The sequence below is a fragment of the Cyclopterus lumpus genome, chromosome 5, assembly GCF_009769545.1.
Source record: "Cyclopterus lumpus isolate fCycLum1 chromosome 5, fCycLum1.pri, whole genome shotgun sequence".
Lineage (NCBI taxonomy): Eukaryota > Metazoa > Chordata > Actinopteri > Perciformes > Cyclopteridae > Cyclopterus > Cyclopterus lumpus.
In genome coordinates, this window is record NC_046970.1 from 11,633,687 (window position 1) to 11,652,059 (window position 18,373).

At 39.4% G+C, this 18,373-nt stretch overlaps 2 protein-coding genes across 2 annotated transcripts; both read right to left on the minus strand.

Annotated features, from left to right (window-relative positions):
* Positions 1 to 863: 863 nt before the first annotated feature.
* il10 (interleukin 10) lies at positions 864 to 3,125 on the minus strand. The gene is made up of 5 exons (XM_034532881.1): positions 2,816 to 3,125; positions 2,578 to 2,637; positions 2,246 to 2,410; positions 1,447 to 1,509; positions 864 to 1,327 (listed from the first exon to the last, which is right to left on the minus strand). The coding sequence occupies exons 1-5, from the start codon at positions 2,978 to 2,980 to the stop codon at positions 1,217 to 1,219; spliced, it is 564 nt and encodes a 187-aa protein (XP_034388772.1). The 5' UTR covers positions 2,981 to 3,125; the 3' UTR covers positions 864 to 1,216.
* Positions 3,126 to 15,366: 12,241 nt separating this feature from the next.
* Positions 15,367 to 16,726, minus strand: il19l (interleukin 19 like). Its single transcript, XM_034533600.1, has 5 exons — positions 16,553 to 16,726; positions 16,347 to 16,409; positions 16,014 to 16,166; positions 15,865 to 15,927; positions 15,367 to 15,453 (listed from the first exon to the last, which is right to left on the minus strand). Exons 1-5 carry the CDS (start codon positions 16,709 to 16,711, stop codon positions 15,367 to 15,369), a joined length of 525 nt encoding a protein of 174 aa, XP_034389491.1. The 5' UTR covers positions 16,712 to 16,726.
* Between the last annotated feature and the right edge of the window lie 1,647 nt (positions 16,727 to 18,373).

Here is an 18,373-nt window from a genome sequence, read left to right on the forward strand (position 1 = left end):
CACTGGGCCATGATGGAGCCATCGAAAGATCTCGAAGATTGATATCGAAAGTAAATGTTTGACCGTTAATCATGTTCATTCATAACAGTGGTTCAGTATTTTGCATCAAAGGCCCTGCAGTGTGGAACAGCCCAACTGATCTCCTTTTTTCTCAACTTTCCCCAAAACCATTGCTCTCTGTACAGACAAACAGTCATTACTAACAGGCAGATATGATCTCAACCAGCATGTTAACAGAAAGCGATTCACATGTAAACACTGGTTTTCTTTGAATATGGTAAACTGTCATTGTTGGAAGGATACTTTTCAGTTCATCCCACGTTGAGAAAGCAAGTGACGGATAATAATGTCATTAAAGTAGTTTCAATGAAGAGGCCTGAGTCAAGTCTTACATGTGCGTACATTAAAATATTTTTTTAAAGGGCCATGTTTTCGTGCACAGTCTTTTGACAATATTGTATTGCTCAGGTATACATGTATTGTGGTACAGCTCATGGATGAGACCCTCTGAAATAGCTGACATAGCACATAAAAAAGCAAAAATTTTAAATGCAGAGCTGCTCTTTCACCCTGTGTTTTACTTCTCTTTTTATGTGTGTGTGTGTGTCTGTGCACTCGTGTGCGCCATGAGGGTGAGACTGGCTAGTTACAGTTTCGGTAAATTAAAATACAGCAGTGTTGCTGCTGGTAAGTGATGTATATGGGTCACGTTTGAGGTTAGTGAATCAGCCTGAGGAGTTTACACTCTAGTGGTTGACCACAGATAAACTGCAGAACGGCAGGGTGTGATGTTTTCAGTGCTCTACCATTTACCCATTCCTAAGGACTGGCAAATGTATCTTGTCAAATAAAATCAAGGGTCATTCATTATCAACAAGTCATTTATTCATCTGCAACAATACGATATTAGTCATCATAAATACAACAATACATATTATATATGATAAAAATAAATATCACAGCTTCATAAGCGACAGTTTTGCTTGTAACTTTATATGTGTAGAACTCAATATGGTCTTAAAACATAAGCTTGTCCCCGGGACAAAAACAGAAGTCTCAGAATAACTAAGACATCAGTTCAGCAGACTGCAAAAACATCTAGCAACACTCATACCAGTGAAAATAACAGATTGAATGCAAAAGAGTGTAGGTATTTAAGGCTGTGTTCTTTTTCCTGCGATGAACAGGGTCACATTTGATGAGGGTCAGCCAGTCTTCAATGAGTGGCCACTAGGTTTCTGTGCCTTTTAGAAGCCAGATATGTTTCAATGTAGTTAAACAGCAGATCCAGCTCGCCCATAGCCTTATATGGACCTTTACTTTCCATCTGTGGACAAACACATAGTTCTGTTTAAAATTGTCAAAATGCAGGAAGCACACACATACATTGTTTTTAAAAATGAACCCCAACATTTTTCCAATTAAAGATGAAATGTCGACACTCACCTGATTGTAAGTAGAGTTTAGATTGTTGATGTCAAACTGTTTCCTGCAGGAGAAGTAACGTCTCTAAAGGGAACAATAGAAAGATTATGTTAGGGGCTGCCAACATTAGACACAACTATTTCCTGAATTCGACCCCCCACCCAGAAGCACAAAAATAGATTTAGGTGAGAATAGTGTTTTTATTTTATTTACTACTGGTAAGTAGCATGCCAGGCCTTCTCTTTCCCTGGAGAACTGGAGGATGCACAGTTATGCAAGCCGCTGCAGTTAAAGAATCACTGACTAATGAAATATCATGACCCGTGTGAGCCATTCTTCCCCTTTCTGTCATGGTCAGTCATTTGCACAATCCTGGGAATATTTTGGCGTTTTTAGACAGAAAGGTGGTTTTAATGCTTTTGGCTGTGGCAGACATGGAATGGAATTCAATTAATTTCGTATAGTCCAAAATCACAAATGACACATTTGCCTCAGAGGGCTTTACAATCTGTACACATAAGACATATAGACTCCTGTCTGCCAATTACGCCAACTTGTTTTTTTTTGTGAATAGAAATACGTGTACAACGTTCCCACATGCAACTTTTCAGTATCATACACAGCAATAATAATAAAAAATAATTTTTATATACGTCAGGTATGTTATATATATAATGTTTGCCTAAACGCTTTAAACTTGGAAGTCCATTTAAATTCTGTTCCTCACTACCTGTAGCCTACATCGGAACTTTTGGCAGCGCGCACTCGGTGCGTGTTTACATCTTAATCTCCTGTAGGAGTAACACGTGCAGCTACTCACACACTTGGTGACATCAGTCTTGAGCTCGTCGAAGATCTGCTGTATAGACTCCATGTAAGGCTGTAAGTCCCTAGTGTCTTCAGTCACTCCAGCCATGGCTGTCGGCAAAACCGTGTACAGATAAAAGTCCAGTATGCTGTTCATGGCGTGGCAGGCAAACGGGCTCTGAAGGACGGAGGAAAGCGCCAGCCCGGTTACGTGATGTTCTATCGCCAGTCCTGGTGTTTACAATGCTCCTCTTGTCGGGCATTTTAGGCTGTGTTTATTTTCTGATTATACTTGAGAAGCATCATATTTCTAGCATAATGAAGGACCGTCAAAGGGAAACTTACTTTAAAAGAGTCCTCGACGCTCTGGTCCAGCAGCGCTGTGTCCAAGTCATCGTTTGCTTCCTGTAAAAAAAAAAAATAGAATACAAAAAGAGTCAGTGTCAATGTCAGCAGCAGCCGCAGGTGAGAAAGGGCAGCATCACTTGGAGACTAACAGGACTACACGGCCACATGGGCGGCAGAGATCAATTCAAATGGTTCTGCTTCAAGGTACTTTCAAAGCAAATGTGTTTTTACTCACAAAGAAATCTCTGATCTGTGAATAGTCCTCTCTGAGCTTCTTTAGCCTGACAGGGAAGACTTCCACGAAACGACAGCACTGGTTGTTGCACATGGGACTGCACCAGGCACTGCTGAAGAAAGACAAGAGGACCAGGGTGGACAGGAGGTGGGACCAAAGAGTCATGCTGGTTGACGAGCTGATGGATCTTCTGGAGGGAGAGAAGAGAAGAGCGGGCCCTCAGGAGTGAAGATGCTACTTGCTCAACTGGACGTAGGAGCAGTTTTCTGACTTCCGAGAGGTGAAATGTTCTTGGTATAATCTTCCTGAAGAGCTCATAAGAGAAGGGGTGCATACATTTAATTTATAGCCAAAGTATACCTGAGGGAGGAGACTGACTGGAAGACAAGAGGTTAAATATGTTCATACAGGCGGGCGGGACATTTATTTTTCTCAGAATCTTGCACTATGGGCTACTCCTCCCATATCATTGGCTGGTAGTATCGATATATCTTGAATAGCATTGCCATTTTGATAATGCTATAATTAATACATTTTTACATTCTATTTTCACGTTTTTAATATTATTGTATTGCAGACATACACAGTAATAATACTACAATCGTACTATCAATAATAATATTGATACTTATTACTATTATTGTTATTTTATTGTAATGTTCCATTTGACTTTTATTACAATATCACCCCCATATTTATATATATATATATATATATATATATATATATATTATATTAATCAAAATCACAATAGATTGTTAAGTGCAAAAAAAATTGTGTTTCAAATTGCAACAAATGTTAATCATTACATTTACAATAACAGGAAATAGTGATTGTCAGTTGGAAATTATATTAAGTTGTTCTTTATGTTTGATGACGCAATAATATATTGTCAGACATGTATAATACGACTGACAATAATGAAGCCATGTGATACTCACTTTGCTTTTTTATTTCTTGGTATTCTTTCTCTTTGGTGAGGGTTGTGTATATGTATATACTGTATACATATATATATTTATAAAAGGAGAAGTGTTTTGGGACTCTTAGTGGCAGCGTAAGGGTTTTTTCCCTTTTGTACTTTTTCTCATGAATGGAATGCCCATTTATCCTTTTCCTGCCACTTTGTGTGAGCCAATTTACACAACATTGGTATTTTAAACTGTAGCCGGGGAAATTAATCCAGATTTTTATCTCTGCACGATGAGGACTTCACAATTTGTGCAAATACACTTCAGGACAATTTGTCATGGTCCAAGTTCAAATTATTTTAGCGTTAAATACAAACAAATCAAACAACTTTACATGTATACACAATACACATTTTAATATATACTTTAATATATAGTTTATTTTGTATAGACCAAAATCACAAATTACAAATTTGCCTCAGTGGGCTTTACAATCTATACACATACAACATCCCTGTCCCAGGACCTCACATCGGATCAGGAAAAACTCCCAGGGAAAAAAGGGAAGAAACCTTCAGGAGAGCAACAGAGGACAATTCCTCTCCCCGGATGGACACAAGCAATAGATGTCATGTGTACAGATGAACAGCATTACAGAGTTACAACACATTCAATGAATATGACAGAAATGTATGAATAATTAGTAGTAGGCATGGACCACGATCCAGACCTCCACAATCCATGAAACCGAAGGAGATAGAGGGGCGGGGCGCATCAGCAGGGCCATGTAGGCCGGCCCACCAGGCAGGAGGCATCAGACACAGCCAGGTCCAATGGACCCTATGATATGTGAAGTCACAAAGACTCTGGGGAGGAAGCAGAGTTTGTAATGTGCAATGGAGAGATAGGAGCTCAGTGTATCCTAAAACGTCCTCCACCAGCCTATACGCCTATACTAGCATATCTAGGGGCTGGACCAGGGCAAACATATACGCACTATCAAAGAGGAAAGTCTTAAGTCTACTCTTAAATGAGGTGACTGTGTCTGCCTCCCGGACTGAAAGTGGAAGCTGGTTCCATAAAAGAGGAGCTTGATAACTGAATGCTCTGGCACCACAGGAACCACAAGTAGCCCCGCATTTAGTGAGCACAGCTCTCTAGTGGGCCAATATGGTACTACAAGCTCCTTAAGATATGATGGTTTCAATGAATTCTGTAAATTGCGTAATCCAAGTAACACCAGACATGCAACATGTTATAATCTACGGAACATTTGGTTATTGAATTTGCACAAATAAAAAAAAATTGGGTTCGATACTACTCAATAAATATAAGGATGTTATTCTTTATTCATTATTTTAATGTATTTAAATAATTTGTTAGCGATTGTCATGATTCTTTCAAGCAGTCGATATGTCTTATATATTAAAGTAAATGTACACATTTTATATATACATTGAAATAATATGAATCAGCAGTAAGCAGTTTATGGGAAACCCCTCTGACATGTGTGTGTGAGCATGCTCTCTGCTCTATGTATTTATGTGTGATTTCATGACTTTGTGGTTAGAGTTGGATTTGAAATGGTTCTGCCCAGTCTCTGGCATTTCAGTTGCGGCATTGTTTATGTGCATGTCAGAGCGATTTTGAGTCAGCTATAAAGTCATATAGTTCCAACACATTTCTTGCTGTTAAACCCAGCATACAGATGTGACCAGAGCAATTGCTGTTAAAACCAATGTCACCGACAATTTCTGAGGTTTTTAAGACAGCTGTTAACAGAACTGGTGTGTCATGAAAGTATGGACTATTCTGATGATTTGTTAAAGCAATGTGTGAAATATTACCAGTCCTGTACATCCGTAGAGCTCTTTGCTCTCTTGATATTAGTACATCTGCAGGCCCAGATCACTTGGAACCATATTTCTTAAAGTTAGCAGCCGATTTTATTGCCAAACCGCTCCAATATCTTTTTAATCTCACTATCACCACGAATTGTATTCCTGAAATTTGGAAAGTTGCTTACGTCCTTCCCCTTCTGAAAGGGGGGGACCCTACTTGCTTTAATAATTATCGACCCATCTCCAAGTTGTCCATCCTGTCAAAGGTCCTTGAAGGTCTAGTAAACGATCAGTTGAAAGATTTTCTTCATACTTACAACATTCTCTCCCCATATCAATCCGGCTTTAGGAAACAACACAGCACAACTACAGCCTCACTCAAACTCACAAATGATATAATAGACTGGCTGGATCAAAAGAAAGTGTGCACAGCTCTCTTTGTTGACCTTTCTATGGCCTTTGACACAGTGGATCATTCCATTCTGAAGCAACGCCTGCTTGATATAGGTTTATCTGAGCAGGCTGTTGGCTGGTTTAATAATTATCTGTCTAATAGAAAACAATGTGTTTGTTTTGAAGGCAGCTCATACACACTGCTAAATGTCTCTACTGGTGTGCCACAGGGCTCAGTTCTGGGCCCGATTCTGTTTGTTATTTATGTAAATACATTGGGCAGTAACGTCCCAAATGCCAAATTTCATTTTTATGCTGATGACACAGTTATATACTGTTGTGGCACCACTCTTGCCGAGGCCCTTGGCAATTTACAAATTGCTTTTAACCTTGTGGAAAATCAGCTCATTGAACTAAGACTTGTCTTTAATGCCGCCAAAACCAAACCTTTCCAATGGCAGGAAAGTGCCTGTGTCTCCACCCAGCATTTTGTCATTGCAAGGGTATGCAATTGAACTTGTGAACTGTTACAAGTATCTCCGCATTCTAATTGATGATCGACTTTCTTTTAAACCACATGTAGAAAATCTGGTAAAAAAATTAAGAGTGAAACTGGGATTCTTTTTCCGTCACAAATCTTGTTTTTCTTTTTTTACCAGAAAAAAGTTGATTGCTACCACTTTCCTCCCTGTACTTGATTACAGTGATCTCTTATATATGAATGCCCCAGCAAACTGTTTGCGTTCTCTAGACACTGTGTATCATGGTGCCTTCACAGTGACAAGGTTTGTCACTGGTTGTAAAGCCCTCACTCACCGCATCTTATATGCTCGAGTTGAGTGGCCATCTCTGGCAGCACGCCGCCTTATACATTGGCATATTTTTATTTATAAAGCTATCTTGGGTCTGCTCCCCCACTACTTATGTAACTACATCTTTAAATCCCAGAGCAATTATTGCTTACGTTCCAATGAGCTTTATTTATTAATTATGCCCAAAGTTCACTCTGAATTTGGTAAGCACTGTTTTAAGTTCGCTGCACCTGCTGCTTGGAATGCACTGCAAAAAACTCTAAAGTTAGAGGAGCTCATCAACCTTGAAACTTTAAAGACTCGTGTGAGAGAAATTGGAGCGGCTTCATATCGCACTTGTTCTTGTTTTGGTGTGATTCCGGAGCGTTAGTCCTGTTGCCTTGTTTATTTTTTTTAATGTATTTTATCTGTGTTATGTGATTTCTGTTGTGTCTTGTGACTGTTGACATTTTTCTATGCTGCTGTCTTGGCCAGGCTTCCCTTGAAAAAGAGGTCATTGTATCTCAACGGGACCGACCTGGTTAAATAAAGGCTAAATTAAAAAATTAAAAAAATCATTAGATATTTATCAGTAACAAGTTGTTTCCTGGTTTCACAAAACCCACTGCAACAAAAAAAGGCAAACCACATAATTTCAGTCTTTCAAGCTCTGCAATTATTACTTGTTTCATCATTCATTACAAAGATGTAAAAAAGAGTACACTGACAAATAAATGAGTGGGTTGTACTGTATGGAACTACTATTTTGCAAGGTATATTGTTGTTTACTGAAACTAATTTGATAAAAAATGTTAGTCATAATCCTGTGAGTTAAAAATGGGCTGATCCATTCAAGGCTTCATATCAGCAAATTAATGTTAATTGTTTACTCAAAATAGATGTAAAATGTCAGCAATATGTCTTGCATTGCTTATTCTGATTTAACAGTTTCCTTCAGTCAGCACTGTGTCCCGATTGTCTCCTCGAAATGGGGCCGAAGCTGAATCAGACAAATCTCATCTTACATGTATCACTTGGTCGATCACTGAGTAAGAGTCAGCAGAACATTGTGTACTTTGTGGATGATCAGGTGATGTGGTGAGGGTTTCTCTTTGTTCTCTCTTTTCCTCCCTTACTACAAACTTTCTGATTCCGTCACTATCCGATCCTCAGAATCTGCTGTCAGCAATACTGCAGCACATTACCTGAAACCTGACTGCTGATATCATATCCAGTTGATGCAGTCCCCTATTGGAACATGAATCACAGTGGAACACATAATTTCATCCAACTGAAATAATATATTGACAAAGATTTGTTTGCACGATCATCTCTACTGCGATTCCTTGCACTTTGCAGACCAGATGAGCTCCACCATGTACTGTAGTTCTGTTTTTACATTTTCTCTACCTTATGTGTCACATTTTCTTCATTTGTGTCTGCATATTGGGTGTCTGCATCGTGTTCTTGCGCCTTTAGAGGAAATCTATCTGTCTTTACAAATAGATTCACCACATTCAACTTTCACTTTCACACCGGTCGTCTGCTTGACTGCATGTGTTTTTAGCTTGTGTGTGTAGCGTTTAATTCTTTGGAGGTCTCTGTCTGTTTATGTCAAACAGTTATTGTTATGCAAACATAAATAATAATATTGTGTGTGTGTGTGTGTGTGTGCCTGTGCTAGTGGGTTAGAGATGTCTCAATAAGGCCACAAAGAAAAGAGGAAACCAAGAGAAATGTATATGACATGACCAGGGTGACAGCGTCCTGCCCAACCATTCACAAATTCACATTAATAAAGTGAGTGTTGTATGACCACTAATATATGGATGGGCAGATGAGCATCATGAGATTTGTGCAGAACGGAAAAGGAAAATTGGAGTTTTGTCTGTTTCCTGTGCGTGACCTACTTCAACCTTTGGATCTGAACAACTGTGTGTCGGTTTCAATGTAACTGTAACAAAAACGTACAAATTTGAAATAAATCAGGCAATTGCAAACTTAATTATCGACTAAAAAGATAACCACAGACTTCCTCAGAAACCTTATCATTTCTGCTGAGCAAGCAAGATTAGATAAATGTATTGCTGTAACCTGAAACTAAAGTTACCCTGTCCTTTTGCTGAGCAAGCATCTTTTCGGGAGGAGTTGAAACTTAGAAATTCCCACTGTACACAAAGTTCTGTTTGACCTGGATATTATCAGTAGTGTAAGATTAAATCAGCATAAGCTTTCCGTTTAAATCAGTGATTAATACACTCCAGTATGATGCACCCAAACATATGACACCTAATTTTCCATACTGTATTTATGTGCGTTTGGGTGGAAGTGCGTAAGCACATGCGTGCATATGGCCATTCACATCTGTACCTGTCAGGGTGTTAACCGCACTTATGTAAGCACTGCTTATAGTGACGGCTCATATTTTCCCATGATGTTCAAACATCTGAGTGCTGAATTAGTGAAAGTAAAAAATAACACTGTTTCTCAATGCAATTGGAATGATGATTCACAGTTTTATTGATTTTTATTTACGTTCATTGGGTTATTGGTCTCCTGATGTTCAGATGTGGAGCAAGATATGACCTGGTGGCTGTTCAAGGGGTGCAAAGAGGAGATATAACCCTTGTGGTCAATCTAGCCTTCTTGGAGTCGGTGGGAGGGGTCCTGGAAAGGGCGTCGCCTGCCGACTTCATAGTTCTCCTGAGAGACTTCAACGCTCACTTGGGCAATGACAGAGAATTGAATGGGGAGTGATTGGAATGAATGTCTTGCCCAATGTGAACCCGAGTGGTGTCTTGCTATTGGACTTCTGTGCTCGCCACAGTTTGACCTTAACAAACACAAGGTGGCTCATAAAAGTACCTGGTATCGGAACACCTTAGGCTGGAGATCAATGATCGACTTTGTAGTCCTATCATCTGATCTGTGGCCATATGTCTTGGACACTCGGGTGAAGAGAGGAGCAGAGCTGTTAACTGATCACCACCTGGTGGTGCGTTGGATCAAATGGCGGGGGAGCTGGCTGAAAAGACCTGGCAAGTCCAAACATGTAGTGAGGGTGAACTGGGAACGTCTGATCGAGGATCTTGTCCGGGAGGTCTTCAACTCCCATCTCAAGAAGACCTTCTCATACACCCCAAGGGAGGTTGGGGACATGGAATCGAGTGGGCTATGTTCAAAGCCTCTATTGTAGATGCGGCCACTAGAAGTTGTGGTCGGAAGGTCATACACCGAGGGTGATGGAAGCCGTCAAGCTGAAGAAGGAGGCCTTTTGGGCCTGGTTGGCTCAGGGGTCTCCTGAAGCAGCTGAGAGGTACCGGCAGGCCAGAAGGGCTGAAGCTGCGGTGGTCACGGATGCTAAAACTCTGGCAGGGAGGAGTTCGGGGAGGCCATGGCAAAGGACTTTCTGTTGGCCTCAAGGAAGTTCTGGCAAACCATCCGATGGCTCAGAAGGGGTCACACCCATATCCTTGGCGGAGGCCACTAAGGTAGTCAAAAAGCTCCTCTGTGGCAAGGCGCTGGGGGTGAATGAGATCCGCCCTGAGATGCTGAAGGCGCTTGACATTGTCTTGACTGTCTTGGATGAAATGCCTGTTGCAATGGGCGCTATCTTTGTATTCTCGGCAATAAGTCAGACACGTTCCCGGTGGGTGTTAATCCCCACCAGGGCTGCCCTTTGTCACCGGTCCTGTTTGTGACTTTCATGTACAGGATATCTAGGCACATCCAGGGGGTGGAGAACGTCAGATTCGGCGGTCTCGGGATCGCCTCTCTGCTGGTTGCAGATGATGGGGTCCTGTTGGCCTCCTTGGACCGTGACCTCTAGCATTCACTGTCCGGTTTGGGCATTTAATCAGAATGCCTCCCACTGGAGGTTTTCCAGGCACGTACAACTGGTAGGAAACCCTGGGGAAGACAAATAACACACGGGAGGGATTACATCTCCGAGCTATGGGAGCGGCTCAGGATCCCTCAGAATGAGTTGGAAAATGTTGCAGGTGTGAGGGAAGTCTCGGTCAGCCTTCTGGCTGTGACCTGATCATAAGCAGAAGAAAATGAATTGATGGATGGATGGTCAATCATCTTCAACATCCTGCTGCTGCTGCTGCTGCTGGCTGTGTTGCATCTGCTCACCTGTATTGAATAAATCACTGTCTTTACTGAAAATCCCTAGAGGTTTATAATGCAAAGCATTCATTATTTGTAATGCCCACTTTCCAGTTCTGCCTAAGGCTTTTTCTACTGTTGATTATAATATATATAATATCTGGTTGAGTTCAGACTGTTACTGATGATAGATTCAAATCAAGTCCCCAATGGGTTGTTGAAGGTGTCCTACATGAATCGCCAAGATGCTTAACAGTTCAGAGACCTTCATACCAACTCTGGACAGGAGACATACAACTTGTTTCCAGCACTACCTCACTACTGGAATAAACTGTAAAACAAACTGGAGTTAGAGACACTGCTTCCTTGCTGATATTTCTTTCATATTTATGACTTACTGTCTTACTGTGACATTATACTGTATGTATTTTGTTCTAAATAACTAACTATTTAACTATCTAACTAACTGTACCTACATAAAGGTTGTATGAAAAAACCCGATATTGTTGTTGCTGTTAAACCCTGGAAGTTCAGTACTTGCTATGTCTAATTCATATAAATACATAAACATTGAAGTTGTGTTAATAAATTAATATACATTATAAATATAAATAAACCAATACACATTGCATCGAAAGAAAATTACAAAATACATTGAAAAAAGCAACATTTTATTGAATGAAAACATGGCTTCTCCACAGATTATTCAATGAAAACGGTTTCCTTGGAAAACAGAATAAAAAAATATATATTCATATATTCTCTGAGATGTATAATACATTGTAATACAAATCCCATGATGCGATGACAATATTTGTGCTGGTCTTTTGTAATAGAATTACAATGAATTTTGATATTCATTCATTATGAATACAAAAAAATAAGATATTACCAACAATTGTTTTGTGTGAATTAGACATCCGATGACCATAAATGCTTAAAACAAATTATATTCATTATCATTACACAAGTTAAATTAAATGTTCCAGCCCCCTGTGACCCTGAATATAAGTGATTACAGATAATTGATGAATGTATATGTCATTTCTGCATTACCTGCAATCACATATATTGAATAAATTTGGATAAACATCTTGCTTGACTTTTAAAATGCAGGACTTTGACTTGCTCTGCTGAAGGTCTGAAGTTTACAAAGGTTTGTTACTTCTCCACAAAATTATCAATACAAAAAATCACTACACATCTATAAAGTCTATTAGTATATTAGTATGTCAAAAAAAAGAAAAAAGAACAGTGGAATTATACTGCTCAGCATCCCGGGAAAAGCTTATGCCAGGGTGCTGGAAAGGAGGCTCCGACCGCTTGTCGAACCTCGGATTCAAGACGAACAGTGCGGATTCCGTCCTGGTCGTGGAACAGTGGACCAGCTCTTTACCCTCGCAAGATTACTGGAGGGGTCCTGGGAGTTTGCCCAACCAGTTTACATGTGCTTTGTAGACCTGGAGAAGGCTTTCGAACGGGTCCCTCAGGGGTTATTGTGGGGGGTGCTGCGGGAGTATGGGGTGCCGGACCCGTTGGCACGGGCCATCCGGTCTCTGTACGCCTGCAGTAGGAGCTGTGTTCGTATCCTTGGTAGTAAGTTAGACACGTTCCCGGTGGGTGTTGGCCTCCGCCAGGGCTGCCCTTTATCACCGGTCCTGTTCGTGACCTTCACGGACAGGATATCTAGGCGTAGCCAGGGGACGGAGAGGATCCGGTTCGGGAGTCTCGGGATCGCCTCTCTGCTGTTCGCGGATGATGTGGTCCTGTTTGCCTCCTCGGACCGTGACCTCCAGCATTCTCTGGGGCATTTTGCAGCCGAGTGCGAAGCGGCAGGGATGAGAGTTAGCACCTCCAAATCTGAGGCCATGGTGCTCTGCCGGAAACTGGCGGATTGCTCCCTCCAGGTGGGGACAAACTGCCTACCCCAAGTGAACGAGTTCAAGTATCTCGGGGTCTTGTTCACGAGTGAGGGTAAGGTGGAGCGGGAGATCGACAGGCGGATCGGTGCGGCTGCAGCAGTAAAACAGGCGCTGTACCGGTCCGTCTTGGTGAAGAAGGAGCTGAGCCGGAAGGCAAAGCTCTCCATTTACTGGTCGGTCTACGTTCCAACCCTCACCTATGGTCACGAACTCTGGGTCTTGACCGAAAGAACGAGATCTCGGATACAAGCGGCCGAAATGAGCTTCCTTCGTAGGGTGGCCGGGCTCAGCCTTAGAGATAGGGTAATGAGCTCGGACATCAGGGGGGAGCTTGGAGTCGAGTCGCTGCTCCTTCGTGTCGAAAGGAGTCAGTTTCCAGGCATGTCCAACTGGTAGGAGGCCCTGGGGAAGACCGAGGACACGCTGGAGGGATTATATCTCCCGGCTGGCCTTGGAATGCCTCGGGATCCCCCAGAATGAGCTGGAAAGTGTTGCGGGTGAGAGGGAAGCCTGGGTCGGCCTGCTGAACCTGCTGCCACCGCGACCCAACCCCGTATAAGCGGCTGATAATGGATGGATGGATGGATGGAATTATAGTTTGTTGTAAAAAGTGGGAAAAAAGTGTGTATAATATGTTGGGAAGAAAAGTCACATTATAATATTTAATAAAAATGTTCTTTTAAGTAATCATATACTATAATGAAAATAGCATTGTATATTGTGTAAAAAAAATCAATAGGGTACTTCGAAAAAGGACATATAAAAGCTGTCCAAAATATGACCAAAATAAAAAAAATATTCACAGTACAATATGATGTAAATAGCCATGAAAAAGCCATAATATTGTGTCGAAAAAAAAAAGCCATGGTATAGTTTGTTGAATAAAAGTCATAGTATCTTAAAAAATTTGTAGTGAAAAATAAATCATCGTATGCCATAAAGAATATCATAGTAACTTAAGTCCTAAATAATGTTATGGTATAGTTTGCCATAAAAACCTAATAAAAAATTTCATAAAAACATACTATAGCATAACATTTTTATAGTTTTGGATTTCATTAAAATGTCCTAGCAAAACAATCTTGTTTAGGATCCAGTGTAATTTATACAAGTTATACAATTGGATTTCCCCATAATACTGTATATTTAAAAGCAAACTATACTAAGATTTTTTTTATAACATGCTGTATTTTATGCTATGCTATTGTATGTCTTTTTATTGCATAATATACTACGACATTTTTTTCACAGCATACATTTTCAGTGTGTTACTACATGTCAAAAACGCCATCATGTAGTGACATGATGGCGTTTTTGCCTTTTTTCATGTCATACTATACTACGACATGTTCTCTGATTTTGTGACTATTTTATGATATCGTATAACATGGCATTTTTAGGGTATAGTATACAAAGACATTTTTCTTGACTTTTTAAATTTTTTGGTTATACTATACTAAGATATTTAAAAATAAATGAATGTCATACTATAATATTACATTTTGGTATTATTCTTTTTTGGTATGATGTATGTATATTACTATTTTAATAGTTATATTTTGTATCTACTAATTATATATTTACATATTTTTTTTAAATATTTTTAATTATATAATATACTATGGCATTTTTATGACATATTTTACTCCAACATGTTTTACGACTTTTTAAAGATATACTTCACCATGTTATTTTAATTTGTTACTTTTTCCATGTCATGGTATTTTTTATGAGAAGTAGGAGTACTTTTTTCATCCAGAGGAGTCTCCCCCTGCTGGTCATTTAACTGAATGAGAGTTTAAGACAATTAGGCATTGGCTGCAGTATTTAGAAGTGGAGGTTGCCGCCTGTACGGGACACATCTACTACATAACACACCCCTTGAAACAGTCGTAGTTTAGTAAGTTTTAAAGGCATTCCAATTTTTAAGCTCCCAAATTACTTTGTTAGTTATAAGCAAAACAAACTACTTTGTACGGTTTTGGAAAACAAATGATTTGGGTTTAAAGAAGTATGTGAATCCCTAGGTTATTTCAGGGGGCCTCTCGTGGTAAATTGGTTGTGTCATGCAGTAGAGTGGGCGTGTAGTGTATGTGAGACTGCAGAAAGACCCTTCTCTAAGCATTTGTTTATGAATCAATCAATCAATCACTCAAGCAGACTTATCTGGTACCATGTGTAGCACAAAGTGCTTCACACAGAACCAAACATCTTTGTGTTGAAAGGAAACACTCAAAGTCAGTGGGTGAGAGTATTTTGTTTATTTATTAAAGTTTAAATTAAATCGTTTTTAAAATAAAACAAATTGCACTAAAACATAATTTTTAGTCTGCAAAAAAGCATACATACAATATCATAACAAATGTGTATTTCTGATAAATATCAATACATACATATAAATATTATAAACAAAACAGTCTACAAGTCCAACAAGTAGAAATGTAGACTATAAGTGCAGAGAAGTGAAATCAACAAACCCTCACTCTGCTTACAAGTAAATGTCAGGTCAAGAGTAAACATCTTTGATGTTAGCTTGGGGACTCATCAACAGCAGGCATTGCGATGTTGATTTCCATTGTTTGGTCAAGCAAGTGTTTTCTGGCCCTCCAGCCACTCCAGCACAGTGTCCAGTTCTCCCACAGCCTTCTGTGCAGCCTGGTTTATGTCTAGCTGTTCAATGGAAAGAAATGGAGAAAAGACAGAGAGAACAATGGATTTAATGATGAGCATAACTGTAAACAAACAACCTATTTCCCTAATCTTTAAGTGTGCACTGTGTACATTTAAAAAATATATATAAAACTAAATATTCATATTGATTGGATTTTGATTTGTTCGTGGCTTTATTTTTGCAGGCCACATCTTTTTATGTTGAGATATTAGCAAATGATATATATATATATATATATATATATATATATATATATATATATATATATATATATATTTAAGATACCGTAGACCATACTGAAAAACAACCAAGACATCATTTGAAAAAGTGAATTCAATTGCACCCTCTGCAGATAACTGTGAATGTGTATATGTGTACAGTGAGATGTTCATATTCAGTAAACTGCCTACCTTGATAAACTCAGCATGCAGGGAGTCAATCTTTCTCTGTGTGTCCTCTTCACAGTGGCAGTGCTGCACAGAACAAACATTTATCAATACAACTTATTGACATTTTTAATTAAAGTGCTTTGTTTTCATTGAACAGTTATTGAACTTACACATCTGTTTATGTCTTTTCTGATGCTGACAAAAGCGTTGGCAAGAGCGCTGGAGCAGCGTTGATGCTGTGGGTGAGAAGAGGCGTAGTTGCTGAATACTCTCTCAACGTAGAAACGTAGCACAAGACGCAGGAAACAGCACGTCTGACCATCCTGAGAGAGACACATAAAGGTCAGATTATAGCTGTTCTCTCACACATTCATGTTTCATAAGCATGTGCTGTTTCTAAAGATGTATCAGTCTCAGGCTTAGGACATAGAAATATTAAAAAATCTGAATCAGGAAGATTAGGATAGAAAGAATGGCAGCACTACATAGTGAAAAAGACTTACCTGAACATTGTTGATCAAGGATTTGTCCAGAAGTTTCACTCCAATTGCACTGTCACTTTCTATCTGTAATGCAAAGACCACAAAGAACAAGTGAGAATCCATCCCCACTTGGCGATATCATAAACAGTGTTTCTGTATGCTGGATCAGCATTTGTTGATTTCTATTTCTCATTTTGTGTCAGTGGTTTTGAGAGCAAAAAACTCACCGCATCTGATCGTATGTCAATGTAATATTTGCGCAGTTCGTGCATGTGAACATTGACAGAGCAGCTTGCCAAGCTCAGGGTTCGGCTCTCCCCAAGTTCACTTAGACAGTTGAGCAGGAGGAGCAGGCAGAGAGAGCAGCCGAGCAGCATCTTCATCATTGTGGTTGTCTAGTTGGAGAGCTAACAGAAACATTTGTTTGTTAAAATATTGCCAGAAACATTATTGACAATTTTATGTTGCTACAAATCTTCCAGGCATTACTTAAATTATTAACTATTCTTTTAAGCAAATTATATTCATATAGAAACATATTTTTGATTAATTAAGTCTATACAATGTAAAAAAATTATAAAACCAAATGCCCATCACAATTTCTGGTAATGTATTCTTAATTATTGTCTTGTTCCTCAATTTATAAAAAAGAAATACAAAATAGAGAAAAGCATCGCCTTTCAGAAGCTGCAAACAGCAAATGTTAGGCATTATGCTCAATAAATGACTTAAGCTATTAATCGATTAATTATTAATTAACTGTTTTGATTCATGTTGATAAGATAACATAAATACACCTAAACATGGTATTTGCATATAATTACATGTAATTTAGCTGATCCAAAGCAACTTACAATCATGTTATATTCATCCACTGTAGTCACAGCTACAGGGAACAATTCAGGGTTAAGTGTCTTGCTCAAGGACACATCGACTACGGCAGGGATTGAAACGCCAACCCCTTGATTGAAAGACGGACCTGCTAACCACTGACCCACAGTCACCCATAATCTCTTATCCTTCTGTCTTTTCTTGTTTCAAAAGCACCACCTGTGTTAAGACTCACCTGTGTGTATGTTATTCAGAAGAAGAGTCCTGGGAGAGATGTGCCTCTGTGTCTCCATCCTGCCTCCTCTTATAGTGGAGTAAGGGGAATTTTACAAGGTACTGCACTTGCACAGAAACATACACACTCATGCACCTGCACATATTACTAGTACACTAATTGCTTTACAGGAGGAGGAAATGTGTTGCAATTAAAGGAACTGCTGTCTCAAAACCTGAATGAAAGAAAGGGAAAAGGAAATATTGAATATTTCCTCCTCCTTGATGTGTGGCGTATTCATTATAGAGAAACAACTTTGCTGACAGTGATGTAATTGTTTGTTGAGTCACTCAGATTCTTAGAGTGTCGTCATTACTCTGTCAAAAAGTACGCATTGCATCATTTGGCCAATGATCTATTAAAATTGATTTTTTATTTTAGGGTGAACAATGAGTGTGTTCTGCACCAATAATTTGTTTTGTGTGTTCTCATAGACCTCTGGTCGATCACCATATGCTTTCAAATGTTGTTTAAACTGTATGTTGTACTGGAAATAAAAACTCCTCCAACACATAACGTTTACCCAGAGGAGCACTCTCACAGCCTGTGACTTCACTCCTGTCAGACAAGTCCTAATCGGAAACACCTATCGAACCTGCTCAACCGCTTACTTGGCAAGGTTAACGTTAAGGTTAAGGTTTGATGACAAGGTGGAAATAATAATCCTAACCAGGGAAGTACAATGGAAAACAAGAATAACCTGTGGTAATGGAAAACATATATAAATATAATAGCAACATAAATAGTGAAGTGAAGAAATTCCAGATTCCATACTAGGAGGTAAACATAATTGCAAGAACTTCATAGCTCAGGAATGAGTTGTGCTGGGTTCTAACCACTAGAGGTCACCAGAAGTCCCTTTGAACATAGAAAAACCTCCAATGATCCAATTCACAAGTCTGTGGCACTGCTTCAACAGCTGCAGAATATATCCCCACTTGGT